The sequence below is a fragment of the Habropoda laboriosa genome, unplaced genomic scaffold, assembly GCF_001263275.1.
Source record: "Habropoda laboriosa isolate 0110345459 unplaced genomic scaffold, ASM126327v1 scaffold32, whole genome shotgun sequence".
In the NCBI taxonomy this organism is placed as follows: Eukaryota; Metazoa; Arthropoda; class Insecta; order Hymenoptera; family Apidae; genus Habropoda; species Habropoda laboriosa.
Window position 1 is genome coordinate 170960 of NW_017100135.1, and position 19181 is coordinate 190140.

A 19181-nucleotide genomic window follows, 5' to 3' on the forward strand; every position below is an offset into this window, starting at 1 on the left:
GTAATAATAATAAATGCTGAAACAAATGATACATATCTTTTGTCCTTTGTCAACTGTCGACATATTGTTTTGTTAATAAATGATCTATTTATCGACTCGTTAAAAATGAGTCATTTATCATGAATCAATAGTTGGTTTTAAACGTATCAATTAAGAAATTATCACAGATTAACGCTGTGTAAGAGGAAGACACAGTGAGCAAATCTTTTAACGAGATTTTAAACGAAGATAACTATTTATATCCAAAATTTGTCTCTAAATAAAATGCATCATCGTAGTGGTCGATGAATCGGTACCTTCATGTTGGGTGGTATCTACAACCATAAAAAAAATGTAAAGTGTGTTCTGCCGTTTAATTACTTTTAGAAAACATTTTCTTTGTTACTCAGTTCGAAAATGAAATATTACCATGTCCCCAATACGATTTCTAATGCAAATGTCAGATGGTGATGGCAAAAGATCGTCAGTCGATAAATCTGAAGTCGATTCTGGACCTAATAATCTCTCTCTTTCGAGACTCTCACTTTTCTCGTATTGTTCTTTTTGACCTGGCGTCATATTGAGATAACCACCGTTGGTTGCTACATCCAACACCCACATTGCAATGGCGGTTATCAACGCAACTGTTGAAAACATATTAATTACAAATTATTGCATCAATATTTATATCATTATTACTGCAACACACAAAAAAACATACTCCACAGCCAACCCAAAAAAAATATCTCAAGCATGAAGTATCCACCCCGGTCAACAATTATACCAGCTAAAATTGAAACTATGGCCAAACCCAGATTTTGTACAGCCTGTGCACTGCAAATAAAGAATTCTGTAGTACTAATGATCAAAGCATTTCTAAGATATTATGAAATATATATTGCATTTTACTTACATTCCAAAAGCAGTGCCAAGCTGGTATTCTGGGATAACAAGAGAAATCAATGGCCATAAACTACTAGCTAGCATAGAGTATGACAATCCCATAAGAATCATGCATACATAAGGATTTACATATGTGAATGCAAATAGTCCATGAGCCACTGTAGTTGCAACAATACTAATAAATACCCAAAAAACGTGTTTTCCACTTCTATCAACAATACAGCCCAAAATGGGACATGCAACAGTTGATATGAAATATAGCAGAGAATTAACTGTATTTGCACTTGATGGGTCCATCGCGTATTTCCGTTCAAAAAATACTCTAGGAGAAAAAAAATTATGTAACACAGTATGTAGATATACAGAACATAATTATGAAGATTTCCTACATTTCATACTTACTTTCCTAAGGCGATGAACGGGTATATCGCAATGTAATAAGCTACGGCAATAATAGTAATTAACCAAAATATTGGCTTAAAGTACTTAACATCTGTTAAGTTAACAACCTTGGGTTCTTGTCCCTCCCCCCTCCTTAATAATCTCTCAGCACGCTTATCCATAATACCCAGTATACATGCACAGATCATAGAACCCACACAAGTTAGAGTAGCAATAAAAAGAACTATGCCAATACATTTAGGTCCTTTGTAATACTGAGATACGTAATTATAAAGTGGTTCCATTACTAAAAAGTTAACAGTTGATCCAACTCGAGCAAAACTCAATTGCAAACCAAACACCATGTTGACCTCCTTTCCCTTGAACCACAGAACAGCATAATTGTTCTGAGCAACAGCTAAGGATTCTGAACCAATACTGTAAAGAGCATAAAATTTAATACCAATAACCATTATTATAAATTCTTTATGAAGAAAACATACCCAAAAATAAAGCGGCCAAGCATCATTACCCAAAAAGTATTCACCATAGCTCCAGTTGCAAATATGATTTGACCAACCAAAGTGAGTGCCATGTATACAACTGTTCCTAAACGTATACCAAACACACTGTCCAGCAAAAATCCACCAACAAAACACAAAATCACATTTGGCCATGAGTAAATGGAATAAAGTAAAACGAATTGGCTAGTAGACATGTGCAGGTCAACTTTAAAATTATCTTGAAGGGCGCCAGGACTGTCGAAACAGAAAAACGAACCTACGAATAAAAATATTTCATGCGATTAATCGGTGCACTGAATGAAAGTGCAGTTGTGTGATAAGCGAATCATCTTATAGAGGTCTATGACCTTATCGTTTAAGAAGATACTCGAAAGCGCACTCGAAAAACGTGATTCATATCTGTGCGATTCGACTGCGCATACGCGCGTTTTGTATTATTTTTAAAGGTGAATCCGGACATTATTCCAATATCAAAAATGTTAATGTGCGAAAAAAATAAAACGGAGTTGGCACAGCGATACAATTTATCTCGAGCACATACGAAACGAACAAAATATCTTATACAACCTACATGGATTCTAGGAATAAATATGTTTGTGTGTGTCTGTGGAAAACAGAGAAAAACTAAGGCACGATTATGATAGAGATACAGTAGATGTGCAAAATTTTCCTAACTTGGCTATTAAAATTATACTTCTTCGTGTTTCGTTTATAAACAAATATTACGCTTATCGGAAGCATTCATTTGTGAAGTGCGATTATTTCGTAACAATTCTCGGAAAGCTGACTTCCTTTGTTCCAGATGAATTATATCAAATAACCGCGAAATTTTAACGTAAGGACACTTATGTGATAAAAAAGACAGATATGTTGCGCTTTGTAAATATTGTACAACAAATGTATAATTTATGAATAAAACGAATGGTAAGAAATAGAAAATGCACATAACGTTAAAGAAACACAGTTTAGGAATTTGTCGTTCAAATTAGACACAATTTTAATATCTTCGCATAGTAATAAACAATTTGTAAAAATTTATTTTCCACAATAATTTCAACGTAATTTCGTTCTCGAATGAAACTTAGTTTCTTGTAATATTATGCAGTTTTATTCATGAATATTCAGTATCATAACATAAGAGAAAGAAAAATTGTTTTTTATGCTTCTATAAATTCATTAGCACTTCATTAAACATGTTGCGTAACGTCAGATATTAAGATATAGATTTAAACATTTATATTTAAAAAATAATCAATTCGACATGCTATTAAATGTAGTAACTAAAATAGTCGTATCCTATAATTCTGTTTATTTGATCAAAAATTTAATATAAAGAAAAAAAGTCGAAAAGTATGATTAAAGATATTAGTCATTCCAGATAGCTATAATTAATGCGCTATAAATGGGGTCACAAGTCGTAACGTTTAACATAAACAATGGCTACTTGGTCAGGTTTTAATGATAACATTCCACTAACAATCGTACCAATGCCTAATAAGCACATCAATGCTAGTCCGAGACACCTATGCGGTAGCTTTTTAGGACTACAGAATCCTTGCAAGGCGATTTCATCGTCGGATCCGTCCAGAGTGGTGTCTGGACTTTCTAATATGCCTCCTTCCATTGTTACGTCGAGTCGTAGCGATATTTCAATGTTTACAAGCGGCTGGCACAGCCACAGGTGCCCCGAATTGTAGACGTTCACTCGAGTTCACTGTACTGATCATTACACATTGATCGAACACGCACGAGCCAATCCCTCTTTAAAATGAAACAGCTGTGACTCGATTCAGAAAAAAGAGGATTGAGGAGATCAGCTCGTGAACGCTGCCGATTAACTAACTTAAACAAGTTAGGTACGCTGCCAGTCGTGTCATTGCTAATCTGTCAATCACATGCGTCATGTAAGCGAAGTAACGTAAGCCGCGAAACTGTTAAATACCAAAAGCTCAACGAAAAAATCTCTATCCGGTTGAATGGAATTGCTGCCAACAACTTCACACTTTTCCCCATTGATTTTCTGGTCTGTGGCGCCCCCATTGAAAACATTAGTAGACCGGTCGGTAAAAACGATACTACGAAGAAAATTATCACAACTGTTGATTTTTATGAATTTATTGAGAAACATAACTTATCGAATGTACATGATGATTACTTAACACTAAGCGTATATTATGTGAAAATTATCTTAGATTTAGAGATCGAGATATGAAACAGACGCGGTTGGAAAGATCACCCATGGCATATTAAGAGGCAACTTCTTCTGTCGCACCCTCGAACTCGAGCTTCACTTGACACTCCTCCGGTAGTCCTTCAACGTCTACCTCCGATTCCGATGCGTTTAACATGTTCAATGTTACCTCCGCCGATTTTCCCATTAAATTCCCTTGCTGTTTCACTTGCTGCTGTTGAACAACCGTCGACTGTTGTGCCGACTGTTGGGATAGTATTTGTTGCCTAATTGGTACGCCCGCTTCCTCAAAAGCTTTTTTCTTTAGTGTCGTCCGAATCTGTGAGCTAGAAAGTCGAATGAACCGGTTAACGATGGGTTGAGACTGACGTAGAGAAATTGAGGAACAACCGTGGGCTCGATGCAGCCTTTTCAACTTACACCGTTCGTCCCTTGATGTGTTCACTTATTTTGTTCAAGTCTTCACTGAAGGTCTTTACCGAGTGACGGAGCATCTCAATTTCCTCGTCAGTCCATTTACTACAGATTAAGCGACACAGGAAGTTATGTAAAAGTGCAGCCAGCATTTCTTTTTTTTTTTTCAACAGCTAAGCGATATTAATGCACTTGCCCATAATAAATCACACTTTGATTGCAAATAATATTGAAACGTCAAGAAAATTTTGAAGGATATTTGATCTACATGCATCGACGATTGTGCGATTTAATGTCATACACACGTAAACAATAATTATCTAATTTTTACATAATACCAAAAAAATTAATCGTAATATTTTTGTGAAAACTTTAATCGTAACAAATTACAACATTGTAACACAGTATTCAAGTTTAAACAATTTACCCTCGAAACATGAATAAAGCTGTAAAATTACGTTTCTTATTGGCTAACAAGCGACCACGTGACATTTTCCCGCGTTTCTCTACATACGTAGCATCATGTGAATTTAAGCGAAAGCATTAGACACGTTGCTGCTATTTGTGACAAGAAGCGATGATATATGTGCTATTTGTTCAATTACCCTGCCGGTGAGTCCGTCGTAGGATGCAATTGCATAGTTAATTCTCCGAGCTTGTTGAATGCTGCTCCGGCTGCGGTGAATATTTCACCAACCTGAAACAGTCGTGAAATGCCCGTTGATTCTTCGAACATAAAATTCACACCAGTATCCTTTTAGCTGCATAGATCTTCGTCAAACACTTAACGAACACAATTTGTACCAACGTATCGAGTAACTTCTGCGAGAAGGAAAAAAAATAGAAAAAAAAAGTGTCTTGCTAGACGTGATCATAACCTAACCTTATACCCGCTTACAGACTCCATTGCTAGAGTACTCGGGGGTAAAAGCACGTGACTCACGTAGAAAAAGAAAGACGAGCGGTGGGGGAGAATGACCGTTAAGTATTTTATGGCGGGAAACTGCCTAAAATCGGCGACAACTGCTGCATTTCGCTTACCTTGCTCGCAGAATTCATGTCAGTTTGTTGTGCCTGTACCTCGCCATCAGCCGAACAAACGTTCGTACGGTATTGCCATCTCGCGTCGTTCTCAGAATCCTTCCTTTTAAACAATTATAACCTCTACTCTTACAGCTCATCTTTTCTCCCCCTTAGTGTCTCGTTATTACGTCACTGCATAGGGTGGTAAATTAGTCGTTTTTATTTTGCCTTGATCAATGTCTCGATATATTACATTGAAACTTGCTTAAATAATATCTAAACCGATAATCGCAATATACGTGATTCATGTAGATATTACGAAATTATTTTCAATTTATACGATTCAATGGGCGTGGACATGTATACATACAGAAACTATAGGTTAAGACGAACATCATTATCGATACCTATGATATTACGCATTAACCGTTCGTTTCTTTTTTTACTGATACGTAGCAAGTAAAGCAACAAGATTTATTGAAAAACTTACACCGTATCTCACAAGATACAAAGTAGAGTATATATGTACATAGAAGGACATCTCTTATTCCAGATTTTTTTCGTCGTATAATCTGACACTTGGAAAGTGATTACTGCCAACCGTAACAAAGAAAACGCAACATCTTTCTCTCTGCGACTTCATCTGCGCACGTGCCACGTCAGCCTTTCGAAGACAGTTCCAACAGTGGCATTAATATTCCCTCGACGTTATCCGCATAAAGAAAAATCGTCGTTCGCTCATTTGACGTCGATTAACGTACGGAAACGCATCAATCTCGAAAGCGGCTGCTGCTCACGTCCTCGCATAAATTAATAGCCTACGTTTCCACTCGTTGTCCCTGGTAACCGTGACTCTCCGAAAATTACAAAATTCTGTTAATATACGTTCGATGTGTGCCGCTGTATCACCGGTGAATTTTAACGTTTTCAGCAAAGGAAAATCCTCGCCCTTCGATCGTCTCAGCCGTCTCGAAGCGTTTCTGTAACATTTCCACAATTGTGGCTCGATCACAATCATGTTCGCGATGGAACAAGCCTTTCGTAGAAATTCCACCAGCCCGTCGTCCCCGTGGTTCAAATGGATCCACATCGTAACGGAGAAACAGAACACGATATCGAAGCGTGACTTCTCGAATCGACGAAGGTGTTCGTCCAGTGTCCGGTTACGATCCTCGGCCAGAAAATCGAGGCACTCGAAAATAATACGATCCGGCCGCGGGTTGCGTTCTCGTGCCCGCTCGATTAAGATCGGATCGAGGTCCACGCCGAGCAAACAGATCTCCTTCGGCTGATCGGCCGATAAGGCGTTCTCGAGGAAGTCGTGCAACACGAATGTTAAGTCCTGAAATCATTAATACCATTTGCGATTTTTACGCGACCTCGCTGGTCAAGGAACTGTATAGAGTTTCTTTGCGGCGTTTCAAAATTGCACCCTCGATTTACTTTAGAACGATGATTTTATTGTCGCATGGGAAAAGAACCGGTTCAGTCGGAATATGTAGAATTTTCTTGTGTTTCGAAATTACTCGTTTTGATATTTTTCTTTTGAATTAGAAACTTAAGAAGAATTACTTTAGTTGAGACTGTTGTAGATGTAATTCTTTGAAAATTTAGTTTCTCGTGAAGTTTGTACGTACATCGCGAAATAGTTTTACTTTCTAGTATCAAAATATTTCTGAAATAGAATTGAGAAGTGATGTGAAAAGCGTTTTAAACTAATATTGAACATTGTAGAATTATATATGCATCGAATATTTGATTAATATTTGAACGCATAAAGATGTTCCTTTCTGAAAGATATTGTAAATATATTAACGACGAGGAACATGGCAATTAAATTGTTGCCGACACATGGCAATTTTACAATTGTTAGACTAAGTAGACAATGCTCAATTATAATTGCGAAAGAGTACCGCAGTGAAATGAATATTACCTTCAGAGAAGAATACGTTGAATATGTACGTTGATCAGACGTCAATTATCGAAATTTACATTGCTGTTAAATCATACGAAATAAACGTAAATACGCGATTTAAATTGAAGCGGTCAACAGAAATAATGGGTACGATTTTATCGAAATCAGCACCATTGACGAATTTCATTTTTCAACAAAGCCAGACACACCGACTAGAGTAATATCGCAAACAATTTTCGGTTCGTCTAATTTGAACAATTTATACAGAGAACAACGTATATTTTTTTTTTTTCTCAAAAGGTGATTTCTTTCTATCTAGGAAATACGAGTTAAAAACACAACAGTTTATTTATCGAGGGATTATTCATTTTTTAATTATACTACAATTCTTTAATATTTCTTCTTTTTCTTCAATTCTCTCATCAAATATACTCGTATTGACATTTGCAAGGACTAAAATAACGTAACGTTTACTCATTTTTATTTACAAACTAGAGAGATTCAGTTTCAAGCAGTCGTAACTTTCTCGAAACTTTTCTGAAACTTCAATTACAAATGTATCTGCAAGGAAACGAAGGAATCGAGGAATATGAGCAAGGAAATTTTCAAGAATTCTCGAAAAGGGATAACTAAATTTAGACGCTTGTCGTTTGTAATTTCGGATCACGGTCGACTCATCCTATTTCGTCTGACAGCTGTTTCAGTCTTACCCCGGCGTTACAGCCGACGTCTAGGCCTACGTATTTCCGGTCCGGATGGGTCGACCGCCACACGCCACACGGAAGTTGTCGCACGCGATCCGTCTTATCTTCCTGCCTGTCCTTACACGGCAATTGCGCCTCCTCCTCTGACATTTTGGAAAATCTGAAAATCGCCGGTGAGTCATTTGTCGATTGATAATTAAGTAACGCAGGTTGTTACAAATGTGGGCCGTTTGGAAAGGTAACAACAGTATTTCTGCGATGTAACCTTCGACTTGTTTAACGTTGGCAAGGTAATTTGAGGAAAAAATGAAATTGAGAAAATCAGAGCGACGGTACAAGGTGATTTTAGCGACGATTAACCGGGCTACAGCTCTGTGTTAAGTAAAGTGGGAAAGAAATGGTGAAAGAAAGGTGATTTTTTTTTTGTAACTTGCGAGGAACAATTGGTGGGTAATTTTTGAAAAAACGAAAGACGTATGCTTCTTGGATAAAGTAAGAAATTAATTGTTTCCGAAACGAGTGTTTAATTAGCATTTATGTCGTTTAAAAGCTGATCTTACGTGAGATTGGAATTCGTTCGGAGGCCAATTTGAAGTAATTATCGACACTTTTCTTAAATAAATAAACGCGTACTTTCATTGCCACGTTACAAGTACTTATATCAATAATTTTCGTGTAGTATCGAAGAATTGAAACGATAAAATGTAACATAATCAACTAATTCAGTACACTATCCAACTCTTAGCACAAATGTTTATATAAAAGTTTCTTCAAAATTGTCATCACTCTCTCCTCCCAGTGGAAACCTTCAATTTCATCTAAAATGGCGAAGATAACTAAGAAATTTCTAATTTCTTAATTTTCAAAAAATTGAAAAAACTCCAGTTCTATCTTACACGTAATATCAATTGAAACGAGACCGTAAAGACAGAAACGAGAAACAGAAACTCGTTACGATATGAAATCGGTCGATCCGCTGTAAAATGCAAGAATAGATCTATCATCCTCTGGTGAAACTTCATCTCGCTAACAATTAAATCGATCAAGTGGAAAGAGCGAGGAGAAAATTTCGTTCGTTGGCGATAACGATTCCAGCATGTAATAACGCCGTCTCGATGGCCGGTTTCGCAAAAGTTTCGCGAGCATCGGTAAAAACAATGCACAACTAACCGCAAAGCGACTGTAAATACATGATAAACGCTGATAGCGAAGGAGGAATGGGGGTCAGAGACGTTGTAAGAGCGGAAGGATCGAGGAGATAATTTACCGGTGTCCACGACCTAAATAAATGCAGCCTTCGATCGACGTGCTCTCGCGCTCGGCCACGAGGAAGGCCTGTGAGAAATCGATGATGCATTGTCTTGTTACTCCGCGGAGAAACTCACTTTCGTGTCTTGCCGTTACTTCGGGTATCAGCTTCTCGCAGATCGAGCGATGTTAACGAGACTTTCGATGGATTCTTTTTCTTTTTAAAGGAAAAATTATATTTTGTTGCGTGTACATGGTTTTAACTGCCACTTTTTGTTCCTACAACTGTTTCTGTTTACGCAACGAGAAAATAATTTTCTTCGGTTAATTTGGCTTTATAAAATGGTCTACCGGTTCAACGAGCGAAGCTCTGAGGTTTAAGGCGTACAGTCAGTTGTGAACATTTTTAGAGATTACTTTGCAAATCTTTATTGGTAATAAATGGATGTTTCGATTAAATTCAAGGATTACTACAATTATATAAATCGAAAATTGTTCAAAGTTGAAGTAATACTTGTGCAATCTATATATACTTATAGATTAAAGTGTTACTTTTGTCACTTGTAAATTAAGATCGATAGATCGTAGTTAATGATCAAATAATCGTACGATAAAAGTAATCAAATTGCATCTGTATTAAAAAGGTGAATACAATGTCTCTGCAGTCTGTTTAAAAGTAGTAAAATCGTATATATATATACGGTTATATATATACATGCTATATTAACAATAATACTTTTAGACTAGCGATTTCGTAAGAAATTTCGAACGTCCGAATCGAAAATCGTAAAAAGCGTCCGAACATCGAGAACACCGAAATTCCACGGTGTACGAAAAGAATTCCGGTGCAACCAGTTTCCGGAAATTTAGGATGAGCCAAGGTTGACCATAAAACCCACAAAGATCAGGTAACCAGAGGATCGAGTGGACTAGCAGCACGAGCCCTGCTCCTTCGTCCCTTCATTTCTGCTTCTCTCCCTGGCTCGTTGTCGATGGCATAAGGTAATCAACTGGCACAGGGCGGAGGGAGAGAGTGACAGAGAGTCAGGAGAGAGGGAGAGAGAGAGAGAGAGAGAATCAGGGAGAGACTGATATTCAAGGAGAGTCGGAAAGAGAGGGAGAGTCACAGAGCAGAAAAGAGAGGGGAAGAGAGAAAGAAAAGGAGAGTCATAGAGAGAATGAGAGTTGCAGAGGAAAAAGGAGAGGGGAAGAGAGAAAGAAAGGGAGAGTCAGAGAGAGAGCGAGGTAGGCGCAGGAATAGCTTACAGGGGCAGGTGTTAGGTATATGCACGCACCGGTCGAAGAACACAAGGTCCATTCTCCACGGGCCTGCTCGCGGCAATTTCCTCTTTCTTCGTCGACGGCAGATGTGTCTGCAGGCCGGTGCAGAGGCACGCAGGCACGAGATAACCAGGATTACCAAGGGATACCTTAGAGCAGGCAAGCTGCCAGGGTGTATCGAGTCTCGTGCACAGACCGTGCTTTTTTCTCTCCCTGCCCATGACAGACCGCATTAGCGGCCGTGCATCGAGAAGTATTTCACGCGAACACCGGGATAGAGTTTCCAGGGACTAATGAATGGTAAAATGCCTCTTTTCAGAACGTGTCGCCGCTTCTACACGTGTTCCATCACGACGGGGGTTGAGCAAAAATGAATAGAATCTTGTATATCGTTCCTTAGGTTTTCGTAAGAAGATGGTAGATTCGTGTTTCTCGGTTAGCTCGATGTTTTTCACGGTTTCCGTTTTCCGTCAATTTTCAGGAAAAGTGAAAAGCTCTCGTCGATGATCGATACGTATTTCTCGTACAATCCTCGTTATTATGCAAACGTCGATCGGTCTGCTAGTTTTTCCGAAGGAAATTCACGACCGTGACCTTTCGTCGTGTGCAACGTTAACAAGGAAAAAGATGTTTTGCAATGTAAACACGGTGTTGCAAAATCGGAACGATTAGACAGATACCTCTTGGCGAATTTCGACATTCCTTGTTTTCTCAGGTGAATTTGCGTATGCAAGCGGAACGTATGCAAGTCAGATAGGCAAAATCAATATGCAAAGATAATGAACGTGTTGAGGATGTCACGAAAAATATCGAGGATAAAAGGTTATCGTAAACGAAATCGTCGCTGAAAAGCTTCTCTTTTTTCTAATTGAAAAATATCATTTTTCCTCGAGATTTTCCGCAACGAGACAAACACGTATCGTTTCAAAAATATGATTGAAAGCAGAAAGAAAGGAGGAAGGCCAATAATAGGCCATGAGAACGCTATCATCTCCTTGCATATGTAGCACAAGAAGAAAGCACTTAAAATTGAACTGTGTTTCGAATTGACCATTTAACTGGCGTTGAATTTACATCGACCAGTCGTCGTTCCTTTCGAGATTTACAGTGCATCTTTGTAATTTAGCGAAAAGCAGTCACCTTTATTCCTCACTCATACTTTCTATTTCCGAAATTAGGGAATGTTTCAAACAATTCTAGAGACAAAGGAAAATTGGGGGAAGTGTAAAAACGTTAACAGCAATTTAGAATCATTTTTGTCCCCCTAATCCTAAGTCCGAGTGAGACTCCAGAGAATTTTTATTAACCCTCTAAGTCCAGGGGTGTTTTAAATTTGTAGAATTTCTTTCAAGGTTAAAATACCCTATTTTATTCTTGGAATTGCAAGATTACTCGTTCGAAATGCACGAAAACGTGAAAATCACGACATAGAATGTTCACGAAACATTTCACGATGCTGAAAACTTGCAATCAGTTCCTTCACTCCCCTTCATTTATCCACGATGCCTCGTCGTATGCGTGGACACGCGGTTCGAAATGATCGAGGGATACCATAGTAGGGTGCAAATGTTGCCTCGTCACACTCGTCACACTCGTATCGTCTCGCACATTCTTCTTCTCGACTCATCGGCTAATGTTCATCACGCGTAACAACACGCACCGCAAACGAGCTGGAAAATAATTTCGAGTATGCGACCTACCGTATCGAACTTCTGGCACGGTACACTCTTTAACTCGAATACCACGACCGATTAGCCTCTGAATTATGCGAGATTTCCAGCTGTAAAGGATCGTGCCGAGAGAGAGAGGGAGAACCTGTTATCCTTACGAAAGTTGCAAAGCACATAATTTATGCTGGTAGATTACTCTCTCCGCCTCTAAGTAACCCTCGTTTCGTACACACGCGTGTATGTAACACTCGATCCAGCGAATGGTGGATTTGGCAATATATAGCCGGCTCTCCGCTGCGATTTGGCAATCGAAACAGAAGTCAAACGTGCTCGTGACATGCCAGGCTCAATATTTGCCAATAGCCATGCTGCATCGTGCTTCTCGATCAATTCTACGAAGTCGCGAAGATACCACCGCGATGTTCCATCCCGTTGTTCTTCCTCTCTCGAAACCTTAGGTATGTTTCATCGCGTTTCACGTGAAAGAGAAGGCGCGAATTCGTGTTTGCATTGCTGATACGGACCAAAGAATTTCCCGATCGTTCTCGCGTAGACGAGAGAGAGAGAGAGAGAGAGAGCATCCACTATGTCGATGGCGGAACAATTTGTAGGCGGTATTGAAGGCGCGCGAGATCGTTCGAAACGCGGCTCTCCTCCATTCTTCCGGATCACGATCCTTATCGTTAAATCGCTGCTATTGCGTGTACACCGCCATATTTGCGCGCACCTCATTACGCAGCATCATCTCTCGTACAATGGGATGATTTATTGCGCCAATCCGGCGATTCTCTTTTTTTTTCGTCTCTTCGCCGTCGAAAGTTCGAGTGAAATTCGCGCCGTTTGATAGTGGGAAAGTAGGAATGATGGATGCTCGGTGTTAGCTGTCTTCTGGTGAGGATTTACCGTGATAACGGATTGTTGCGAATTTTAGATTTACATTATCGACGAACAAAGTGATTTTGTTGAGATTATCGTTGAAACTGTCGTTTCGTGTGAAAGAAACTAAGAAAATTGCATTGGAAAATATAGACGATTGAAATTTTTATGCAACGACACTTTGTGTGAATGAAACTTAGGGAAGTAATTTTTTAACGAAAGAAATTTGTTGAATTATACAAAATTCCATCGATCTATCGTGAATTTTTTATAAAATTGCACTGGAAAATATAGACGATTGAAATTTTCATGCAACGACAGTTTGCGTGAAAGAAATTTGGAAAATTATTTTTCAATCGAAAAAATCTGTTAAGTTACGCAAAATTCTGTTTTTCACCAAATGTAAACGATAACGTGGAGTAGAAAAGGTAGAGCAGAGTTTAGTAATAACAGATGTGCCATAAAAATTTCTGAACAAATCGTTGCTCTTATTTGTCATTGCGACACGTGGGGATCTATAATATGTGTACAATGCTTTGTCCAATTACAGAAAGACATGATGAATCACCGACAGATTGCATTCCACAGTATAATTAGTCGGATAACCTTCGTGGAACGGTTGATGCAGAAACCCAATTTCGAACACCAAAATGGTGTAATAATTGTGGTTGGTAAATGGACACTGTCGATATTATTTCCATTTACAGTTTCGATGTTATACCTCGTTTACAGAAATAAAAATTCTAATAAACGTATAATTTATTCGTCGTACAAAATGTAACTGAAATTTTCAGTAAATTATTATTAGGTGTACAAATTAATTCGGTGCCTTTTCTCACAAATTCTAATATTTATTTACAAAAAGATCGAACACAAGTTTAATGTTACAAAAGAGTCTCCATTACTTTGGATGACCTTATCCATTTATCCAACGAATTCCGTCTCTGGAGAATTGCGGCTGTTTTGAGTTGATACAGTCGTGAAGTCTTTGTGAAAAAAGGCACCGAGTTAATTTGCACACCTAATAATTAAAACTGTATTTTGCATTCGAGGTCGATTTTATGTGTGTCACTCGGTACATCACATATCCAAGCACGTGAATTAGAAATTCGCGATGGCAAATATGAACAGTGGGTTTTATTCATCATTTTCGCATACATCATTCAAGAGGTTACCTAATGATAGTAAGAAGGTCGTGATTAGGTAGCCTGAGTGCTCGTTATAGCATCTTCGGGAGAAACTCATTGACACAATTTTTCTAAAATTCTCGTCAATAATACTGAATATTAAAATATCGACATATTTACAAAAACAAAAGAACCTATTTAAAATACAAAGCAAAATATAAAATCTAATTTTACAAACCTGCTGTATAAATATTGTTGCGAGCACCGTGTACATATGTACTCATTGACTACTGGTGCTCGCTCCGGAATTGATAAAAAGACCTCACCGACCGGAGAATATCGAGTCAACAGTCTCTGTTCTGATCTGAGACTGACTGAGATATGCTTGTTAATAATATTGGATTATGGGAGTTATTGGTTGTTAAATAATTAATAATCCTTATTTTAAACTATAAACTTTTATTAGACACAAGGAAGGTTCGCTTTTCTTCTTGATGGTAAGAGCACTGTATACGGACTGAGAATGCTCCTACGCAACGCCCTAATATTGCCTACGACCCCGCTTGGGACCGAAGGGCCTTTTGTCACGTATCATAAACATTTAGATCTTTACTAAACAGAGGTGGTAAGGCTAAACGGATTTCTCCGAACGTATACAAAAGTAATATATACTTCCTAGTAAGGCGTTAGATTAATTTTTGTTATATCTAACTGATAAATCTAACAAATAAATGTTAAGAGTAGTTTAGTTATGTAGATAGTTGATAAATATGCCGAACGAAGGGGAAGCACCGAAGGCGGGTTGCAACAATATGCATTCGATAATTTTATATCGGTACATACACAGTTTCTTTATCAGAATCGTTTACGTTTCTGTCGTATATATTTCAGTAGAGTTCATCTTATTCGGTAGAACGAGCAGGGAATTGATTCGGTTCGACGGAATTCAGTTACGTCGCACGTGCTTATCGAAGAGAAACATTTTTCTACGTTAATTAATTAACGTCGTTAGATATATCGTCGAATATAGTGGAGAATTTGTGAAAAAATTCAGGCCAAGTAAACAGAGAACTGTCGAATTTTTTCGAAGTGTGTAACTTCCGGAATGTAAAGTAGCGAGGCAGTTTTCAGGTACGAAGGACAACGAACTCGGACGTAGTCCGATTCGACGATACAGCGGTGTGTTAGTCATCAGCCGTATCGTCATCTATGAATCTGAAACGTGTGATGCCTAAAGGCATTCTAATACGTTGCGACACTCTTTGGCTTGTGCTCTTTGTAGAATCGCGTCACTGCACCCAATGACAGAAGTAACGTAAACAAATGTGCTAGTGTAATCGAAGCGTGCAAGTATATGTAAATGCATTGAAAGCATTTCTGTAACCGCGTCGAGTGAAATCTGAATTATTTACTTCGAGACTTCAGCGAAGTCTGATCTATCTCTGGGAAAATTTTTAGAGGAAACATTGTCGACTATTTTAGTTGATTAAAATTGGGAAAGTTAAATTTGAAAGATGCGTTAAAATTTCAAGTGAAATCTGACTTATTTACTTCGAATTTTCAGCGAAGTCTGATTTATCTCTGGGAAGTTTCTATGGGTTAATTAAAATTGGTGAAATTAAATTTTTGAAAATTTCACTAAAAAGTAAGTAATTAGCTTTATTATGAGAAAAAATGTTTGCATACGTTATTTAACATATGACAGATAAAATGGCAAATTTCTGCTTGAATTGTACGATTCCTTTAGCTTCCTACGTCTGTGCCGTATATTTTACATGCAATTTCAATTACATTCAACTGTAACTAATTCTACCACCCGAAATTGAGAGGTGAAAAAGCGAGCTTGACGAAGAAAGCGGAGGGAAAAAATTAGAAGGCTAGGACTTGGTGAGGGCGAATTACATTTTCCGCGTGGCACAATGGCTAGAGGAAGGGTAAATATTTTTCTGGCGCCGAGCTGTTGAATGGTGTACAAGAAGAAGGGCAGCTGGTTCGTTCCTCCCTTTGATCCCTTTCCTTTCGCTACCTCGAGATCCTGAGGACTCGTCGCGTCCCTGGCCCAGGTAGATCCGAAACGTTGCCGGAAGTCGGCTCGTAAAGCGATCCTCTCGCATCCGGCACATTGAACGCTTTCCACGCCGTGGAAATCCGCTTTTTCCGGATTTCGTGTCGAACAAAACGGTCCAGCGATCGACGACAATCTCCGTTCGCGACAAAAGAAAAACGGCTTTTCGAAGCTGCTCGAAATTGCAGTGGATGCGTACACACGTTTCGCACAATAAACCAGGGAAAAATCGATGTCTTGTGTTGCACGAGGCGCGCGTGTTCCAGATGATTTTCCAAGGATTCTCCGCGAACACGACTTCATTCGTATCCGAGTATCCGAGGTGCTTCGGTAACGAGCTGAATTTTGTCGCAGGGATTAGCGCCTCTTGGCGATCCTTCACAGGTACGGAGTTCGTTTTCGAGTCGGTTTTAGTAGGTATGAAGTAGGCTTTGTACGTAGAGTAATATCTCTGACACTGTCGCCGTAGTTGGAACCGAAAGGCGTTAGTTTGGGTGGAGGAAACACGGTTTTCGAGGATTGCAGCCCGCCTTTGTAGTTTGCCAAACGAGGCCAAGGACGACGAATAAGGATGATACGAGTCAATTTTAAATTGTCGGTTGTCCTGCGTACGATACTGTTCTTCGTTAAATAACATGCGAAAGTGGTTCGTCGAAATAATTGAATTTATTCTGCTTTTTTATTCGATCGTATAGCATTTCAATTGTAGATTTTAATTTAACCCTTTATCACGCTGTGTGACTTAGAAGTGACTTGTTTATGTCAAACGACTGTAGTAAATTTACTATAATTATTCTAACTTTAAATAATATAAGAATACAGTTTTTTTTACCCTGGGAGAAATGGGGACTGGGTAGGGTGACTCGTCGGTAGCTTTCTAGGTAAAGTTGCATTCCTTCGTGATTAATGTTAAGATGGGTGCCGCCAACGAAAAAAAAAAAATTTGTATTCGTAATTAACATAATATACTGAAGAGCCTGAGACAAGAAGAAGACAATTCCAATTTACACAGTTTTTCTTTCAGGAGAGATAAAAATGATAACAAAATTCTAATTCTAAAATAAACGAATTCAAATTATTATTAGGGTCAAATAGTTAATATTTTATTTTTTACTTCAACTTAATGGAAATTTTTTCGAAGCGCGTAACTTCCGGAATGTAAAGTAGCAAGACAGTTTAGAATCAGGTGAAAAAGTTGCAGTTAAGGTTCATCAAATGGTTCCATTGAAACTATCACTCAGATTTCCCGTACTCGAGTGGCTGACACGTTTCTATTGAAACACTGTAAAACTGTCAGTGATTTGAATCGATGGAGAGGGAAACGTTGCACGTGAGAAATATCGTACGATTGCTACGGAAGTTCGTCTTGTAAGCGACGCCGTCATATCCGGAATAAGAGCTGAGGAATTTGAATTGAACCGAGGTGGGTATCGGTGAAATCTGTCTGTTCAGCTGCTTCTGCCATCCTTGCAGTCATTGTCAGCGGCTATGATCCGACATGTGGCTTCCCCCGATGCGGTCAATTACGGATACTTATCGCGAAACGTGGGAATGTTCTCGTATGATCGTGAACACGCCGCTTATCATTTCCGTGACTCCGAGCTGCGCTGTAATCTGACGCAATTTCTCGCGATATCGATAACGCCGGATATTTTTTCAACGTGGAGAAAAATGTGTGGAAAGAATGAGAATCGTAGTTAGGTAAATTTTCTGGGAAATTCAAATGGAAGATAGTGAGGCGAAATTTAGATTTACAATAACACTTCGTTTCATTGAAGAATGGAATTTCTTTATCATTCGCAATGATTTTTGATAACACAGAATAAAGTATATCGTTACTTTATTCTTATCTTTTGTAATAAGGAAATTATATTGAAATACTGATGTTTATTATGTTGTTGCTTACGATTGAGCGAAATATTGATTAATTTACGATGGTAGTTGTTTGAAGTAAACAAGCGGTTTTGTTGTTTTCGCGGCTGACAGACTGACGAAAAGATAATGGTTGATAAACGTTGGACTTATTTGTTCGGTAATCGGTGGCGTTTTCAAAGATTCGAATTATTACAGAAAAATATGAAAATAATTAGAAATGATTAATTCTTCCATAGTTCCTCTATTCCGTTTATGCAATTTAGAAAAGATAATCGTGAAACAAAGTAACTTATCGCGAATTTATCATTTGTATAATTAATACGTCTATATAATTAATAAACTATATATCCTCTTTGGCTAATAAATATTTCACTCTAAAATTTACAACCAAAACTATGAGAATGCGTATATATTTTTTTCATTTTATTATTATTATACTGTACAGAATTATAGTTATTTTAGAAATAACTATATTTGATAGAATAGTATATTTTTTAAATAGATTACTTTATATACTGTACAGAATTTAAAAAAAAAAGCAAAAATAATTATAGAAATATTGCACTAATTTTATCTTGAAAAATGTACATATGTCTTCAAAATTTGATAAACATTGGATACTACAGAGGTATCGTGATAAACGTTATTTCAGAATGTAAAATACAAAACAGGATGTATAATTTTTACCCACACTTGGAAATATTCATACGAAACATGCTACTTTGCACTGCTTCCAACGATTTCCATTACATATACACGTTCGTGCTATGAAAGATTTATTATCCGTTTTGTGTATACGCGATACGAATTGCGGTAATGAGGATGCACATTAGTGCCGCGGTTTCTAGAACATTTCCGTTTCCGTGTCAGCGATTCTAATAGCGTTTAGAAGAGCGTTTCTTGTTTAAGAAACATAGTTGCATTCATTGAGACGATGCTATAGGCACGTAACGCGATTGCACTTTCTGCTCGTTGGATTGTTGCTCTCGAAAGGGAACCTGCTAC

The 19181-nt window shown here is 38.1% G+C and overlaps 3 protein-coding genes across 5 annotated transcripts in view; all 3 read right to left on the reverse strand.

Annotated features, from left to right (window-relative positions):
- Positions 1-253: 253 nt before the first annotated feature.
- LOC108578465 (major facilitator superfamily domain-containing protein 1-like) lies at positions 254-3654 on the reverse strand. The gene is made up of 7 exons (XM_017941816.1): positions 3273-3654; positions 1767-2043; positions 1285-1701; positions 893-1204; positions 701-813; positions 409-623; positions 254-314 (listed from the first exon to the last, which is right to left on the reverse strand). Exons 1-7 carry the CDS (start codon positions 3409-3411, stop codon positions 270-272), a joined length of 1518 nt encoding a protein of 505 aa, XP_017797305.1. The 5' UTR covers positions 3412-3654; the 3' UTR covers positions 254-269.
- Positions 3655-4011: 357 nt separating this feature from the next.
- Positions 4012-6102, reverse strand: LOC108578836 (chromatin complexes subunit BAP18). Of its 3 annotated transcripts, XM_017942252.1 has the most exons (5): positions 5906-6100; positions 5434-5607; positions 4998-5089; positions 4399-4497; positions 4012-4304 (listed from the first exon to the last, which is right to left on the reverse strand). In XM_017942252.1, the coding sequence occupies exons 2-5, from the start codon at positions 5449-5451 to the stop codon at positions 4034-4036; spliced, it is 480 nt and encodes a 159-aa protein (XP_017797741.1). In that variant the 5' UTR covers positions 5452-5607; positions 5906-6100; the 3' UTR covers positions 4012-4033. The 3 variants fall into 3 exon arrangements, with proteins under 3 accessions (XP_017797741.1, XP_017797734.1, XP_017797749.1); XM_017942245.1 differs by lacking the exon at positions 5434-5607 and having other exon boundaries at positions 5906-6102; XM_017942260.1 differs by lacking the exons at positions 4399-4497; positions 5434-5607 and having other exon boundaries at positions 5906-6098.
- Positions 6103-6208: 106 nt separating this feature from the next.
- LOC108578859 (probable RNA methyltransferase CG11342) overlaps positions 6209-19181 on the reverse strand; it is a 53096-nt gene continuing 40123 nt past the window's right edge. The window contains exons 2-3 of the mRNA XM_017942271.1: positions 8041-8194; positions 6209-6757 (exon numbers count right to left, since the gene is read on the reverse strand). Coding sequence (XP_017797760.1) covers positions 6209-6757; positions 8041-8184 — 693 coding nt within the window. The 5' untranslated portion in view covers positions 8185-8194. The remainder of the gene's footprint in view (positions 6758-8040; positions 8195-19181) is intronic.

What these genes read in the sequence shown, in the direction of transcription:
- LOC108578465 (XM_017941816.1), bottom strand. Translation starts at nt 3,411, where the DNA reads ATGGAAGGAGGCATATTAGAAAGTCCAGACACCACTCTGGACGGATCC. An exon ending in CCGTTCATCGCCTTAGGAAA is followed by an intron (nt 1,205 to 1,284) that starts GTAAGTATGAAA and finishes TTTTTCTCCTAG; the next exon opens with AGTATTTTTTGAACGGAAAT. An exon ending in TTTTTTGGGTTGGCTGTGGA is followed by an intron (nt 624 to 700) that starts GTATGTTTTTTT and finishes TGTTTTCAACAG; the next exon opens with TTGCGTTGATAACCGCCATT.
- LOC108578836 (XM_017942245.1), bottom strand. Translation starts at nt 5,956, where the DNA reads ATGTCCTTCTATGTACATATATACTCTACTTTGTATCTTGTGAGATAC. An exon ending in TGTATCTTGTGAGATACGGT is followed by an intron (nt 5,090 to 5,905) that starts GTAAGTTTTTCA and finishes CGACTGTTTCAG; the next exon opens with GTTGGTGAAATATTCACCGC. An exon ending in CACATCAAGGGACGAACGGT is followed by an intron (nt 4,305 to 4,398) that starts GTAAGTTGAAAA and finishes TCGACTTTCTAG; the next exon opens with CTCACAGATTCGGACGACAC.